The sequence below is a fragment of the Tubulanus polymorphus genome, chromosome 8 (genome assembly GCF_964204645.1).
Source record: "Tubulanus polymorphus chromosome 8, tnTubPoly1.2, whole genome shotgun sequence".
Lineage (NCBI taxonomy): Eukaryota > Metazoa > Nemertea > Palaeonemertea > Tubulaniformes > Tubulanidae > Tubulanus > Tubulanus polymorphus.
This window is the reverse complement of record NC_134032.1, coordinates 1642889-1659659: the sequence shown is the minus strand read 5'-3', so window position 1 is coordinate 1659659 and position 16771 is coordinate 1642889. Positions and strand designations below refer to the sequence as shown.

Here is a 16771-nt window from a genome sequence, read left to right as displayed (position 1 = left end):
GCCGATTGAGCTCCGGTTGTTAGAAATGGGTGGCTCCGAGAATATCCACATCGGCGCATCCATAATTCAATTCAACTCTTTATTGCCACTTAAAAAGGACTAATCTTCCGATGGAGATTACCGTGTTAATTGAATACAGATTTTGAACAGAATTGCAGATAGATCACTTTTCAGCAGTAACGATCCGATCATCAATTAGCATATTTACAGGAAATCAGCTGGACCCAGTTCCACAGTTGTGAGTAAGAGTTCACTCTTCCGACAGAACTCAAGAGTTTAACTGTCTAACTGCCGGTTAACAAGCGAATCAGTCGACAATGAATTGGATGATTATCAGATATTGTGCTAGAAATAAGTGGATAAATCAATCGATAATAATAAAAACTAATTTGTTTACCGCTATACAGTAATCATCGCGTTTTAAACGTTTGCGATGCCTCGAAAAAAATCGTTCTTGAAAAATCGACGGTCGTACCGGCTTAATCCGTGCCTACAAATGCTGGGATTCATAAAACAAAAACATAAATGAATTTCCTCCGATTCCCGTAAAGTTTCAATCCGAAAAATAAAAAAGGGCGCAATGAACGCGATCATTTTATTTCAATTATACAGTAAGACGTTATTCATCATTCCAACAAAAAAGTGATCATTTTGCGAGGCCATAAATAGCGTAGCAGGTGTTCCAGCACTGTTGAGGGTACTCGCCATCAGGTGTCCGACACTTCACCTCGCAGTCCAGGATCTCTTGGCAATACAAGGTGCACTTATCGCCCAGTTTACAAGTATCCATGCATAACTGGAATCTACCCTCGAGTCTAGCCTCGGACACACACTCGCACGCCCGAAACAGACTAATCATAGAACCAACAACTGAAATATTAATAATAATATTAATAATAGTGATAATAATGATAGTAATAGTAATTTTTTATAATTCTTTATTTCATGATATCGGAACGTTTGTTACGTAAGTTCCGAGGCTTCATCAATTTTGTGTTTAGAAATCTACGAACTAACATTCTAGAAAAGACATAGAGACTCCATGAATTAATGTCATAGAATCCCCTCGCGTTTCGCATATATGGCAACCTGTATAGCCACTGCCTAATAGACTAACTAGTTCTAATGGTCTACTGGTCTACTGGGCTTGCGTTCTACGTGCAAGACCCGGGTTCGATCCCGACTCAGCCAGGGCCACCTTCGGTTATCGGAGTTAGACGATAATAGTCGAACTACATGAAACCGAATGTCCGTTAGTCGGAACTATGGTCCGGAAATGGTCGACCACGCAATTGAGCACGGTCGCTAAAGTTCGGACCTAGGTTCAAGATGGCCGACACTGTGAAATACGTTACGACCGAACTATAGTGTGTTCGGTTATTAGTTCCGACCACTAGTCGACTAGCTACGAAAACCGAATTTGGCCCAGCGAGTGTTATTTCATTGTCACATTTCTAATCGTTACATCTATCCAAAAATAAAACAGAATTTTGTTTCTGCTATTGTATCGCATTGTCTTTTCGCTCTAAGCAAATGTCATTTTGTGAACAATGAAAAAATATATTCTATATTCTATATACCAGCGCGAGCCTACGACTCATCAATTGCGCCTATAGATCCGTAGTCAACTTCTTTTGAGAATTTACTTACCGAGAACTGCGACAGTAACTACTCCTGCTTGCATAGCGAATAGCCAAATAACAAATACCAGAAACAGAAGTCTCGCACACAGTTCCCCAATTCGATTCACAGCTGTGTACACTCAGACTTTCATTTTCGAATAGTTTCATTTTCTGTTTCAAGTGTTACCGTTTTAATTTTTCTTGCTGCAACATACTTTGTCGCCGTCGCCGTATTTCCGAGTTGAAATCTACGTAAGATTCATACTAAGGGAATCTGACACGGTTGAGGCATCGTTTGTCGATCATATTCAGAGTTATTAGAAAATGTATTTCCAGTAGTATAAAGGTCCCGGTATATTTCATCATAATCAGTATGGACGTACTTAGCAGGCATGATTCTAAAATTGCGCAATTTTAGATATAACAGAATATGTAAGCCACACGTGATGCCTCGATAAAATCGCCTATCAATGCTAAACGATTGAAACCACTTCACACCGCTTACCTTCCGAGGGATATAATACCAAAGCCCTCGTTGGACCGAACACTAGGAGAAAGGGAAACTCCTACGTCAAACAACTCATTAACAACCTGACAAATCAGGACCCAGTTCCGCAGTTGTGAATTAGAGTTATCTCTCGGTTAAAATTAGTTCATTTTCAATGAGTTAACTCGGAGTTAAATCTTAATTCGGAACTGTATTCAGAACGCCAAGTAATATTCTGTCAGAACAGCTTTGTATAACCAATCGACTGGCCTAAGATCTAGTTTGATTGGTAGGTGTGGTGTCCAGAGGTTGCTTGGCTCAGAGCAGCCCGAATTTGGGTCATTCCGTGTCGTCCCGATTCGGGCTCGACACCTCAGAGCAGCAACATTACTGGACTATCATATCTCACTTCTCTTGACACCTGGCGCATCTCTGCTCACGTCACAACAAGCCTCAAGTCCATGAACAATTTTGAAAGGTGACCAGACTGGTGTTGCAGAGGTCAGCGAGGCTATTAGTTTTCGGCCCGGCCGGAAGGGCACATACTAGGCTTAGAGACCCGGTAGAATGAAATCTGCCGAAAAAAGTTCTTGGTTCATAGGAAATGAAATAAAATGAAATAAAAACCGTTAGGCCGGGTGTCGGAATGTCTTGTAGTTCTTTTTTTTTCATTCTATTGCGGTTCGAAGATCTTGACAATGATTTCAATCAGCGATTATTCGGTTCTGGGTGAATGGCTGCAAACCTCCTCATGACACATTTGGTAAACAGGGGAGGTAACAAAGGAAGGTTGCTTCCATAAATTTCCATTGATAACAAAAATGCTGCCTGCCTGGTCAATATTTCCCAAAAAAATTATTTTATTTCAAATAATCAAAAATAAGTATCCTGCCTGCCGGAGCATTTTCAGGTATTTTGAAAACGAGAAAAAGGGATCATTTTTGGCCTCAATTTATGAAAAACCATAGATTTGAGATTTTAAAATTGCGAACTTTATTATGAAGAGAAAAAGATTGTTACATGCGCACATAACAAAGTACATACATTAAAATCGAAATAAAAAATGAATTCTGAATCTGCCAGGAGTCTGTGAGGGTTTCGTCGGTTTCCACGCCTGAAATTGTACAAAAGTCATCAATATTACCGGTATTTAGGACTAGTAACGTATTTGCGTAAGCGCCACTAGAAAAAGTTAGTATTCTAGAAGCTATTCTTGCCGAAGTGAGATCAGAGTGGCGCCAGTGTGCTCGTATCGAGTGAGGAGGGCGCTAAGGCGCGATCACACGGATACGATACGGCCCGGGGCAAATTGGCACGGATCAGACTCGAGCCAAATTTGGCCTGGTCCGGCGTTTTAATGCCATATACTGGCGGTGCCCCTTTTATCAATCACATAAATGCTATATTTTTAAGCACCCCGCCCTGAATCAGACACAGGATCCGCCCCGCTAGGGGTCATTGCTCATTCTAATTTGTTTGAGCGTCTTGAATAAATCGAATATATGTAAATTTAGAACCTTTTTTTCAGAAATCTCCCTAAATAATCTTATTTCTTGCCAGGTATAAATGGAATTCATCTCGTCAAACCGGCTCACCATCTCATCCGACTATCCACCTAGCGCTGGCCGCCAGATAGACAGTCGCTCCAGCAATCATTTTCCACTTCTCCATTCTCGAAATAGCCGCATTGTTTTTCACATTTAACCCTCGTCGCGCAGTCGCAATTCCCCGAATCGCACGAATCATTGCAGGCTTGCATGCGTTCCGCTTCCGTTACAGCAGTTACCATGCCAACCGTCACCATGCCGATCAACACTGTGACGAAAAACAAGGCAATAACGTCATATAATGGCGGATATTAAAATACATTATATTTGGCGCGTGGTATCACACGGTTGGGCAAAGGGTTATCACGGTTAAGTAATGGTGGCTGATTCGGGCCATATTAAAAAAGAAAAAGATTATACGACCCTCGATCTGCACCACTTTTTAACACGCCACATCATAGAGGGACACCAACGCGGTAACGCACGTACGGCAACTTACGGCCTATCACCAACAGTCTTTTGCATAGAAGACTAACATTCTAACGGAACTTTTTTTAAACGATGAAACCGAAAGATCGATAGGCGGGTAGATAAATTCGAACTTTAAGAAATAACCATTATTTTACAGGCTACGGGTAAATAGTTAATCACAACTTTAAGCAGAGACCAAAATATCTAGCTAGGCAACTAGATCTTAACTTTGACAATTTTGTAGCAAAAGATTTTATGACGGCTATCCTCTAAGGATGGTATTAAATCAAACTATGGCTTCGCGCCAGAAAATGATGAGTTATATTACCCTAAGCTGCAATGCAACCCCCCAAGCCATAATATATGATCATAATCTTAATATATATATATATATATTATATTATTATTAATATATATTATTATATAATCATAATATCTAACTTAACGTTTTAGTTGTATTGGATTTCCAAAAGTGTAGTTTTGGTAGAATTTCGTAATTGAAAGTCCGATATTTACGAAAAGCACCTTTCATTTTGTTTCATTTATTTCGACAGTCTTGTCAGTTACAATTTTTACAAAGGAAGATTTTCTCAAAGAACTGTGAAGCGGAACTGTTCAAAAAGTCCTAAGGGATTTGTCTAGTTGACGAATCCCCGACACCAAACATCAAAATGGATGTAGATGCCCGCCAGGACGTATGAAGGGGAACCTCAGATGTGGTACTGATGAAAAAAATAATCATTGGTTTGATCTTTACAACTTATCAATAAAATATCAAAACCGGTGCCGTTTATTATGAAATTTGAATGAATTCAAAGATGGTTTCAAATATTCAAGGAATGACTCTTGACTCGGGCGTGACCAGCACGCTGTAGACGATAGAACTGTAGAAATGTTTCAGAATTGAACGAAATGTATTCACTCACCCATGATAAACAAACTGTAAGCTGAACAATTCATAGCGTCTGACGTCTCTTTTCTCTACGTTGCTGAAAATTTGTATGACAAAAACGGTTTCAAAGCCGCGGATTTTATAGGATCCCGCGCCACCCGATTTATTTACAAACGTTTTATCCGACTTTATTCATTTTCACATTTTGCATATCGTTTAGAAAAGTCGTTGAAGGGTCGCGCGCAAGGATCGATATCGAGTAGGCTACATCTCCCACTCGGCGATGAATCCTATCGCATCGGTGCCAAATTGTTCCCCGTTCTTTTAAAACCAAAACTGCAGAAAAATAATTTGTGATAAAACAAATATAGGTCTAAATGTAGCCAAAACGGTTCTACCCATGGTATCAGTTATGAAAAGCGCCACAAAGCTTATAAAAAAAATCAAAGATATTTGCTATTTTTCGTCGAAGCTCTACAAAATGAGTTCCGTAGTTCGAATTAAATATGTTGGTAAAACAGTTTTTAAAAATTCCGGTTGGTCAAGTGACGTAGTTCAAATACAGCTGCACTTTGCCGACGCGAATCCGGTGGTCTTGATTTCATACCGCTGTATCAACAAACGACCCGACATTGAAGTCTCGATAACAGTTTTGGTACGTATATTTTTTTTCGAATTCTCTAGTCAGATACCCTGAATTCGTGCCACGTGAGGATTATCTCCAGGAACCGTCTTTCGGCTGGTTCACAATCTTCGTTCGGGTCGATCCAGCACCCAAGACTAAACAGTCTTTTTGGTTTAGATTTTGGTTTATCATGAAGGGTTTCAAGCCGCGGTAACCCTCTATTCGATTGGGTCCCGATTCGTTCGGAGGGGTGAGTGGATCTAGCCCGAAAAGTCTAAACAGTCTTGTTTTATAGAGGGCACTTCACACAAAATGATACAACTCCAGTATCAAGTGGGCCACAAAATGATGGGCTAACCCCCCAATAGCGGAGTCTACTGGCATCTTTGCGACGTAGGCTGGGGAAGGGCGATTTTTGAGAATGCCTGTAGATGCAATTTCAGAACTTAGGGCACTCGGTGTTCTAGACCATCTTTGAAAAGACGGACAAGTCTGGATTCGCGGTCTAATCCTCAAGTAGTTTGTTGTGAAAATCTTCCTTTAACCAAAGAAACTGGAGTCATCACATCTTCACCCGTCAAGGGATTCGAACCTACTACGCTAAAGCTGTTCCCCCGAACCCCTTGACCTCACGAGTCGTTGGAGTCGTTACCAGCCGACCAGAATCCGGTCGTACCAATCACAGCGCTTGTAACAAACCGACAGTAGACTTCTGTTGGTTTTCCCGTTAAATGGACCAATCAGCGAACGTTTTACCGAACAAGGAAGTATTTCGCAAATCGATATATGACGTCATGCGCAACAGCGCCAGTAATGAAATCACGCTTCGTGAGGCCAGGGGGCTGGTGGAAGCGAGTTCGGGAGTGATACTGGACCCCTGGCAAGCGAGGATGGAGTCATCATGGGGATAAAGATAGACTGGTTGCCGGTCTCTACCTTCAGTTAGATTCTGTCTGCGAATGCAGGTGGTGCAGAATTGGACAGGCGACCAGTCTAGGGATAAGGAATGACTGATGAAAGGAACGTTGTAAGAAACAGAGAAATGGCCACCACGGTGATGCTTGTCTACAGCCTAGGCCAACTTCGGTTTTCGTAGCTAGTCGACTAGTGGTCGGAACTAATAACCGAACACACTATAGTTCGGTCGTAACGTATTTCACAGTGTCGGCCATCTTGAACCTAGGTCCGAACTGTAGCTACCGTGCTCAATTGCGTGGTCGATCATTTCCGGACCATAGTTCCGACTAACGGATATTCGGTTTCATGTAGTTCGACTATAGTCGACTAACTCCGATAACCGAAGTTGGCCCTAAATACCAGCACACGCAATAGAGTTCTATAGTGTCAAGGTTAGCACACGTAGTTGGAGCTCCTAGGTCCGATCCTTGCAACGGTTGGGCTTTGGGTTTGGTTCGAGTGTAAATGCATGCAGTGGTCCTATTTTGCATCGAAACTATCTCCACGAAGACAAGTCACTTCTTTTTTTGAAATCATTCAACATGTATTTGTATATATTTCGTAAATATTTTGATTAACATAAATTAATGAGGTAGCATTCACTGAAAATACCCGCATGTTTAATTATTTGGGATTCGAACCCGATAGATTCATTTCTAACCCGTTTTATACGTAATTTCCGGTTGGGTCGTCGCTACCAACATTCGGCCCAACATTTCGCGTGATATCGGCCATCAGGGGTGCGGCAATGTGCCTCGCACGCCACTACTTCAGGACAGTCTTTCTTGCAGTGTCCCGCCGCGGTTTCATCCTTGGTTACCGTTTCGCAATGTTTCAGACAAACTTTCAATCTCTGTTCGGCATTCCAACAATGTCCCGTCTCGATTAACATGGAAACCATGACGACGGCGGATGCTGAAAGATTTTCAAACGAAAAACCCGAATGATCGAACGGCCATTTTGAAGGCAGTCCCGTTATCAGTTCCCGTCATCAGTTCATGTCATGGGGCACCTACACCTCCACTCCTGTTACCAAATCCCCAAAATTATGTTCTGCAGCTTTGAGTTAAGATTTGGCTCTAAGGTAGTAGTGCGCCTTCAAGAAATCAACTTTCAGATGCGTGGTTTTGATGGATCGAATCCGCCGTTGGAAACCAACGCATCCGATTGGCTTAATACATAGACCGGTGGCCGCTTACCGGCAACCTGTCCTCTCAAGAAATCCTGAGCAATGTAATAGACGAATAAAGGGTATTGCGGCCTGGGTTTGTGGCGGAGTGAGCTTCGGCAGGAGGCAGTCAAACCCTGGCAAGCGAGGATGGGTCTATAATTGTTACTCTAAAAGCAGCCATTTAAACAATGACGTCACGACGTGGCCTACAGTGAACGTTTTAGGAAGAATTAAATTTCCACGTCGAGGATGTATACATAATGCGATCTAGAGAAAGGAAACATTTTTTCCCCAGCATAACTCACCCAAAATGACCAAACAGAAAGTCGATATCGAATTCATTTTCGCCGCACGCAATGTCGTTGAAAAGATGTCTCGGCCTCTTTCGGTTTAGTCGAAATTGGTCGTTGGTTCTTAGAGCAGCGCGCGCACGTTCTTTATCGTCCGTCGTTTGATATTCATCGGTATTATTTGAAGTTAAAAATGTCAGTTTCACTCTCACGGCCAACCACCTGCTGCACTCCCTCTGCATCGTTCGAATGTCAGTCAATAGCGACGCCCCTCCCTAATAGCACGTACGCGATATAGCCTACGCAGTGTCACTTAGAAAATGTCCAATTAGTTTTTCTTAAAGAAAAATGAAATTCGAAACAAGAGGCCCGTCGTCGAAGTCATCCGCATATCGATAGACCGGTTGCCGGACTGCGAATGTCGTGGCGCAGAATTCGACAGGCAACCAGTCAAACACATTGGCGATAGAATAACCGTAGAGAAAACGATATGATAAAAACCAACTTTTTTACAGATTAAAAGTGCTAAAAACCGATAATTCATTGAATCGAGAAATATTGGTGAAATTGTGAGCATATTACATTCCATATTTCTACCAGGAAAGTGCTCAGAATGCGCGCCTATATATACATCTAATGTTTTAGAATTTTCTTTGGGCCACAAACGATAGCGACCCTATATTCAACGCGCGCCCCTTCTTTTCCCAAAAGCTAAATCCGCTCCTGACTCCTCGCCTAATTTATTCATAACGTGCTTTGATCAATAGCTGTTGTTCCCGTGAACACCTTGTTCCAAAGATCCGTGACTTGGCGAAATTTCTCCAGAACCGACCAACCATTGCGGTAAACATCCAGAGCGTATGTCTTAGCCGGGTCGCGCGCGTAAATGCTCCAACCTAACAGCATACTCTGAGCGAATCTAGCGCAGATACAAGTCTTCAAAACTCGCTTTTCCGCGTCGGCAATGTAGAAATTCGAAGTGTAACCGCGTAAAATCTCGCGACATATTTCGAACATGTCGCGGCCCTTGTTGAAACACGTGAAGTAGGCGAGCGCGATCGCCAGGTCGAATACGAGGTAAGCTTCGTTCGCCTCGTCAAAGTCGATGAAGGCGAGGTGTATTCCGCGGTCGCTGTTTAAACCGGAGACGACCACGTTTTCGGTATTAATATCGCCGTGAATCACACCTGAAAAATCGAAGTACTCTGTAAGTCAGTTATAATACGTGAAATGATTTTAGAATCTCAGGCTTTATCTTAATTACTTGGATTCGCCTCCCAGAATTCCTCAAAATTTACCACTTTAACAAAAAAAACTATTTCTTTCAGTCCTTCTTGTTTCATCACCATTATTTATATGTCCGCCATGATTTTCAATCTAGTATCTTTTAAAAGTTATATTCGTCTTAATTTTCAATGTTATGATTATTGCAAAAAGTTAGTTTTTCTTTCATTTCTCGCATCATTTGAATAAAATTCATCACAATTTTCACTCTTTTTAAAAGTATACTAAAAATCATAGATTTCTATCTTCATTTTTCCGGTTCCCTCCCATCATTTTAAAACGCCTATCATAAAATTGTTTTTTTGAATTTGTTTCCCTTCGCCCTCCCACTTTTTTTCTTGACGAAAAGATCCGTAATCCAAGTAATTAAACAATGCCTTATTCAGCAGTAACGCCGTACTTGCGCGTAGGTTGTGTAGATTTGTGAGCACGATTTCTTCAAATTCCGTCACGATGTTGGACAGAACTTGTCGATGTTCGGCATCGTTGACGAATTGCAGTAAATCTCGTAATTTAGGTAGATTCATTAGATTGCCTTCATCCGCTTCTAACGGTACTTCGGGCAGACGAACTGGACATTCCTTTAAGAAGACGCAATCGTATTGGGAAATATAAGCGTTTTGTTACTTCAGCCACGTGCGCGGTTTTTACATTGGTACATCCTCGCTTGCCAGGGTTTGAATGCTTCATGTCGAAGCTCGCGCCAACGCAAACCCTGGCCGCAGACCCTTCATTGGTCCCACCAAAGATTTCATTGGACGGGCGCAGGTTGCAGCTCAGCGGCCATCAGTCATGCTAGCCAGTCAGAAGCAGAACGAATCTACGGGTGAAAAACAACGCATCTGATTGGCTAGCAAGCCCGGTGGCCGCTGAACGGCAAGGCGTCCGCCATAGAAATCTCGGGCGGTGTAATAGAACAATGAAGGGTCTGCGGCAAGCGAGGATGTATTGTCGATAAAAAAGAGGCGATAACTGTTGATTTTTACCATGAGGGATTTTTGTAGATTTGCGATGGATTCGCCGAGCTGGTAGTAAAATCCGCTGGGTACGTTCTCTCCTGGAATATCGTGGAAAACCGTTCCCGGTAGAAACGACTGTAACCGCACCAGATGCGAGCCGCTCGTCGTCGATGCGGCAGTAATCGATTCACCTGTATCTGCGATAACGAAAAGTGGAAACCGGTTAGTGGAATTTGGAGCATTGGGTCTATAAAGGAACCGGTACTGTGTAGAGTTTATACAGCGACGATAGAGTTCACGTCCTTTGAATATATAGGCATATAATAGAAAAAGTAAGTCACCCCCGCACCCCCGCACCCCTCGCATTGTTCAACATACGTTACAAGCTACGGAAAAATCTCAGAAAAGAATTTTAGCAATACAAATAGAATATTCAGCACAAAATAGGGCAGACGTATCGGCGTTTAAAATCAGTACAGCGCCGTATAGCGAGATATGTATTCCGTCACTGGTAGGCCTATTATGACACTCAGCGTCCGATCTAAGGAATAAAAACCACTTGCTCATGGGCAAGCGCATATCTGAAATTTTACTTGCCCCCTCCAAAATCTACTTGCCCTACACAAGCAGTCCAACTGTTTAGTTGTATCGATTGGGAAAAAGCTTCGAGACATAAAGAATGCGCTAGCCCGGGGGACAAGTGATAAATGATAACCTAATTGCCCTAATGATAGTATACTTGTCCCGGGCAATCGGACAAGTTCTTAGATCGGATCGGACCCCTATAAACTAATTAAAACTGTAAACATTGATACAGGTGACTCTTTAGGCTAACTGATTTTTTATATCAGTTTATCACGAAGCATTTTAAATTGACTTGATTCTTTATATTCCATTTCTTTGGATTACCCATCATTTCGACCTCCCTCGCAGCTCAAACGTAGCTAGCCTTCCCAGGGGTGGATCCAGCAGGTGAACTTGACTTTATTCTTAGAAATTATCGCTCAATTAATGGCGGCGGCGGCGGCGAAGTTCATTAAAGAGGGCGGTTTCGGGTTCCTCCCCGAGAACAAAATTTGAAAAATGACTATATATCCTTGTATTTAGGTATTTCTAGAAAGTATGTTATTCTAATTTTTCCGACCATATTCTGGAATACATTGAAATACATCTTGGATCCAACCTTCCCGTCTACCGCCGACCCACTATACACAAACTCACTTGATATCTGATTGTCGTAAGTTATTTCTTTGATATCGTGAAACGTTCCATTCGTCGTTCTGACCGGTTTCGGTACTGCTATACCGTCCTGTTCATTCAGGTATTGCAACATCTGAATCAGAGCGACTGAAAATGAGAGGAAAAATAATGAAATCTAACAGGGCGAAATTCGTAGCCAGTCGACTAGTAATCGGTCGGCGTATTTCGCAGTGTCGACCACCTTGGAAATAGGCCCGAAAGCCGCGGCGAGTTTTTCGTTTCTTTCGAAACTATGTTTTTGACGAAATTGAGGGAAATTCGCCGCGGTGATATTAGACTCTGTCGAAAATTGGCAATTGGGGAAAATTCCTGACATGACTGACTGACTGATTGACTGGTTAACTGACTTACTTACCAGTTTACTGACTGACAGATTGACTGGTTAACTGACTGACTTACCAGTTTACTGTCTGACTGATTGACTGGTTAACTGACTGACTTATCAGTTTACTGACTGATTGACTGGTTAACTGACTGACTTACCAGTTTGGTTTGGCGCTTTAGTTTGCGCGGTATTCATTATCTTCAGCACGAATTCGTCCCCGTTTTTGGATTTTATGTAGAAGTTCGCGTCGCGAAATCCGTTCAGAATTTTCACGTCAATCGCGTGTAATCCGTATAATTTTTGCACTAAATTCGCGGCGGTTTCACCCGATATCGGGATCGATCTGGAAAGCATGTTTTTAAACATATTGGCTGCGCGCGAACTCAACACTCGTTATTAACGGCGTCGAGATCTCTCCTAATAAAACCTTGAACCCATTTCGATGAAAATGTCCTTTAAAAACCGGTATATCAGATCGCTTGTTATTAGGCCCTCGAATCGAGAATATAATTACAAGAATTTCGCTTGTCTGAAAGTAGCTCAATAAATCAGGCAATAAATTCCGAGTCTTGAACACGAACGAAATTTCAACCAATTCCTCTAGAAAGGTAGCAGGCCCTTCACTAATGCTGCTTGTGCTGGTATGGCTGGCGGAACCGGGGCGGCCTTGGCCTGACCAAAACTTTGCCAATCATGGTTCAATTTTTGACGTTATATAGGCCTACTTATCTAAATTCTATTCTCGAAGTTATACTCTCAAAAGAGATGAAACGATTATATATGTAGGTCTTGGAACGCTCGGGAAAATATGGTAATAAGGCTAAAAAAAATTGATACCTTGTTTCTCCGCTCTGCTGAGCTTAAATGTTGACCCGGCCGGGCGCCTATCTACCCTATACATTACTTTTTTTAAAATCGTGATCAATTTTACCATAACAGACCCGGCCGCTATAGAAATGAACTGTTTATAAATTTTATCATATTTTACAAAAATGACCCGGCCGCTGCGGAGAAACAAGGTATCATTTTTGTTTAGCCTAAATTATACTGGTATCAGGCGAGCAATCGTTTGAAAGTAATTACGGCGCTATAGTTGCGAGAGGAAATCGCGACCGGGAATGAGAGATGATATGGACCTATGAAACCCTCGCCGACCCAAGTTTTTGTGTGTTTAGATATACCGATACTAATTACGAACATAAGTATGACGGATGATATTTCGGCTAATATTATTCATCATTGTTAGACAAAATTAAATATCGCTCATTATGAGAATATTGTGATCATTGTATAAGTTACTGTCATGTTCATTCAAGCAATAATTCATGGTTCACAGCGGCTATAGATTATCAAAGCGATTTCACGGCTCTTGGTATCATCATCGAATTATGGTTGAACCGAACTATTTGGACCCTCGGCGCCCTGTGATTATTTTCGAAAATCATACTATACATGTTGCATAAAAACTAGTATCATCTTGCCGTAGATTTTGTCCCGATGTAAGGGGATTTGTTTCCCATATTTCATATCGCCAGAATGCCGTTAAAACGCATCTCCTGGCGGTTTTAAACATTTCAAAAACTTTTTCAAAAAGAGGACCCACTAGTGCTAGGCGCCCAGGGCGCTCGCAAGTACCTCCAAACAGACAGAAGTGGCCGGACTTATGAATTTCTCCTTCCGCAGTCGGGCATGTGATAAAAAAAACACAGCCGTACGTAAAATACCAAAACGCAGAGAATTAAGAAAACACGACAATTTTAGGCATGTTTGATTATTTCTAAAATAACTTTAATTTTACATTTATTAGAAGGCCTACTGTATACAGTCAGAATTATGCGATCTATATAGATACTCGTCCATATATGGTCTAAAACACCTCCTTCATTAAGAACAGTTAATTCACTCGGGAATCATAGATATTCGGATTAATTTCCACATATAGGTGGCGCTGGAGAAGCGGAATCGCATCCTCTATCGGGCCTTATTTCGATTCGGGAGCTTGGTTCATGCTTGCGGTTATTTTCCACAGCTGTGAGTTCGAGTTAACTACGAGTCGAAGTTAGTTCATTTTCTATGTTTTAACTCTGAACTGTGGAACCGGGTCCAGCTGGTAAACTCTCTAACCAAGTTTTGAACAACTGGTTTTCTAAATTCTCGGCCCGGTTTTCACGCGATATTTTCAGTTCAATTCGGGCGATTCAAATTTGAAACATTCATCGACCCGTTTTCGCGTGGCCTATAGTACCGATACATACATTCACACATCGAAAAACAAGAACCTAAGGTTAAAAAAAATTGATACCTTGTTTCTCCGCTCTGCTGAGCTTAAATGTTGACCCGGCCGGCCGCCTATCTACCCTATACATTACTTTTTTTAAAATCGTGATCAATTTTACCATAACAGACCCGGCCGCTATAGAAATTAACTGTTTTTCAAATTTTATCATATTTTACTAAAATGACCCGGCCGCTGCGGAGAAACAAGTTATCATTTTCGTTTAGCCTAACTAATTTCATTTGAAAGACATTTAACTAAATTCAACTTGCATATAATTTCATACAAGTACAGATTATCACATAGAATGGACTGTATTTTTTACCCTGCGCGCAGTTTGAACTGACCTAGAACATATATATATATATATATATATATATATATATATATATATATATATATATATATATATATATATATATATATATATATATATATATATATATATATATATATATATATACATACATATACATACACATACATATACATACATATACATACATATACATACATATACATACATATACATACATATACATACATATACATACATATACATACATATACATACATATACATACATATACATACATATACATACATATACATACATATACATACATATACATACATATACATACATATACATACATATACATACATATACATACATATACATACGCATACATACGCATACATACGCACACATACGCACACATACGCACACATACGCACACATACATACATATACACATACATATACACATACATATACACATACACATACACATACATATACACATACATATACACATACATATACACATACATATACACATACATATACACATACATATACACATACATATACACATACACATACACATACACATACACATACATATACACATACATATACACATACATATACACATACACATACATATACACATACATATATACATACATATACACATACATATACACATACATATACACATACATATACACATACATATACACATACATACATACACATACATACATACACATACATACACACACATACATACACACACATACATACATACACATACATACACATACATACATACACATACATACATACACATACATACATATACATACATACATACACATACATACATACACATACATACATACACATACATACATACACATACATACATACACATACATACATACATACACATACATACACATACATACATACATACACATACACATACATACACACACATACACATACATACATACACATACATACATACATACATACACATACATACACATACATACACATACATACACATACATACACATACACACACATACACACACACACACACACACACACACATACACATACACATACACATACACATACACATATATATATATATATATATATATATATATATATGCATGCGGTACGCCCGTGTCGTACCCTATAAGATCTCTACCAGCGAAACCAAGCGATTACGGGGTACTCTAACCTAATCTAATAAAGTACCCTATAATTCACAAGAGGTGGCTGAACCATCAGCTAGCAAATTATACTAAAATATACAGGGTGGGGTCACGGTATTCGACTTACAATAAACGCAGTCAAATACGGAAGACACGTTTGATTTTACGCACGATCTACAAATTTCAACATATTTCCCTGATTTTAAGTTTCTTTTTTTAAACAGAATTCCCTGCCTATTCACTGACTTTTTAAACCCTTTCAGTGCTGACTAATTAATACCCTATAGTGCTGGAGATAATTGGAATTTTTTGAAAAATTCCAACCTAGTGTTTTGAATAACTGGAATACCACTATAGTGCGTCTACACCGCGGTGCGATGTATCGTTAGTTACTAGTATTTCACTATGTTTGACAGGTGCTGCCATTTTCCAAGAGAGATAATTACTAATTACATGAATACACCGCGGTGCAGTGTACTAGCAAAATCAATCACTGATTTATACACTGCACTGCGGTGTAGACGCACTGAAAGGGTTAAAGAAAAGAAAATTCCCTGACATTTCCAGGTAAATGGCCACCATGTACGTATTATAGGATACGGTACCTCACTGACCCTACGTGGATTCCCAGAACAAAGTTAGTAACATATAAGTCACAGATAACCTCGTTCACCGGCATCAAAAATATACCACTTAATTAGGCCTATTTTTTGCAGTACCATTTATCTAATTAGGTTATCAAATTTCACATTGATTTTAGAACTACATATAATCACTTTAAAATCTAACTAGGGTTCCAGGGACACCATGCCTGCTTGGTGGAATGCTTGAGAATCTGACAATTTCAATATTCAGCGCCCCCTGGTGAACAAATACAGTTACACTTACCACACATTTGATTTGGGTAACAAAATAATCTTAGGCGTGGAAATATCATGTCATTCCGCCATTCAATGCCCCCTGGTGGACGAATACAGAAATCAACGACCTTGACACTCACCACAATAATAGAACATGTCATGAGCTATGACTTTGCAATTGATCGTGGTTAAAAAATATGCATAGGAACCATTACCAATGGAAAAACCGTT

At 40.4% G+C, this 16771-nt stretch overlaps 1 protein-coding gene across 1 annotated transcript; it reads right to left on the bottom strand.

The window, feature by feature from the left end:
* Window positions 1-8806: 8806 nt before the first annotated feature.
* On the bottom strand, window positions 8807-12244 carry LOC141909987 (hydroxylysine kinase-like). The gene is made up of 5 exons (XM_074800675.1): window positions 12049-12244; window positions 11527-11652; window positions 10333-10502; window positions 9747-9927; window positions 8807-9249 (listed from the first exon to the last, which is right to left on the bottom strand). The coding sequence occupies exons 1-5, from the start codon at window positions 12242-12244 to the stop codon at window positions 8807-8809; spliced, it is 1116 nt and encodes a 371-aa protein (XP_074656776.1).
* Window positions 12245-16771: the final 4527 nt, after the last annotated feature.

Bases quoted from the DNA above. Each gene is read 5' to 3' on its own strand.
- LOC141909987 (XM_074800675.1), bottom strand. From the start codon at position 12,244: ATGCTTTCCAGATCGATCCCGATATCGGGTGAAACCGCCGCGAATTTA. The intron at 11,653-12,048 runs GTAAGTCAGTCA...TCTCATTTTCAG, and splicing joins TAAAGCGCCAAACCAAACTG to TCGCTCTGATTCAGATGTTG. The intron at 9,928-10,332 runs GTAAAAATCAAC...GTCTTCTTAAAG, and splicing joins ATCTACAAAAATCCCTCATG to GAATGTCCAGTTCGTCTGCC.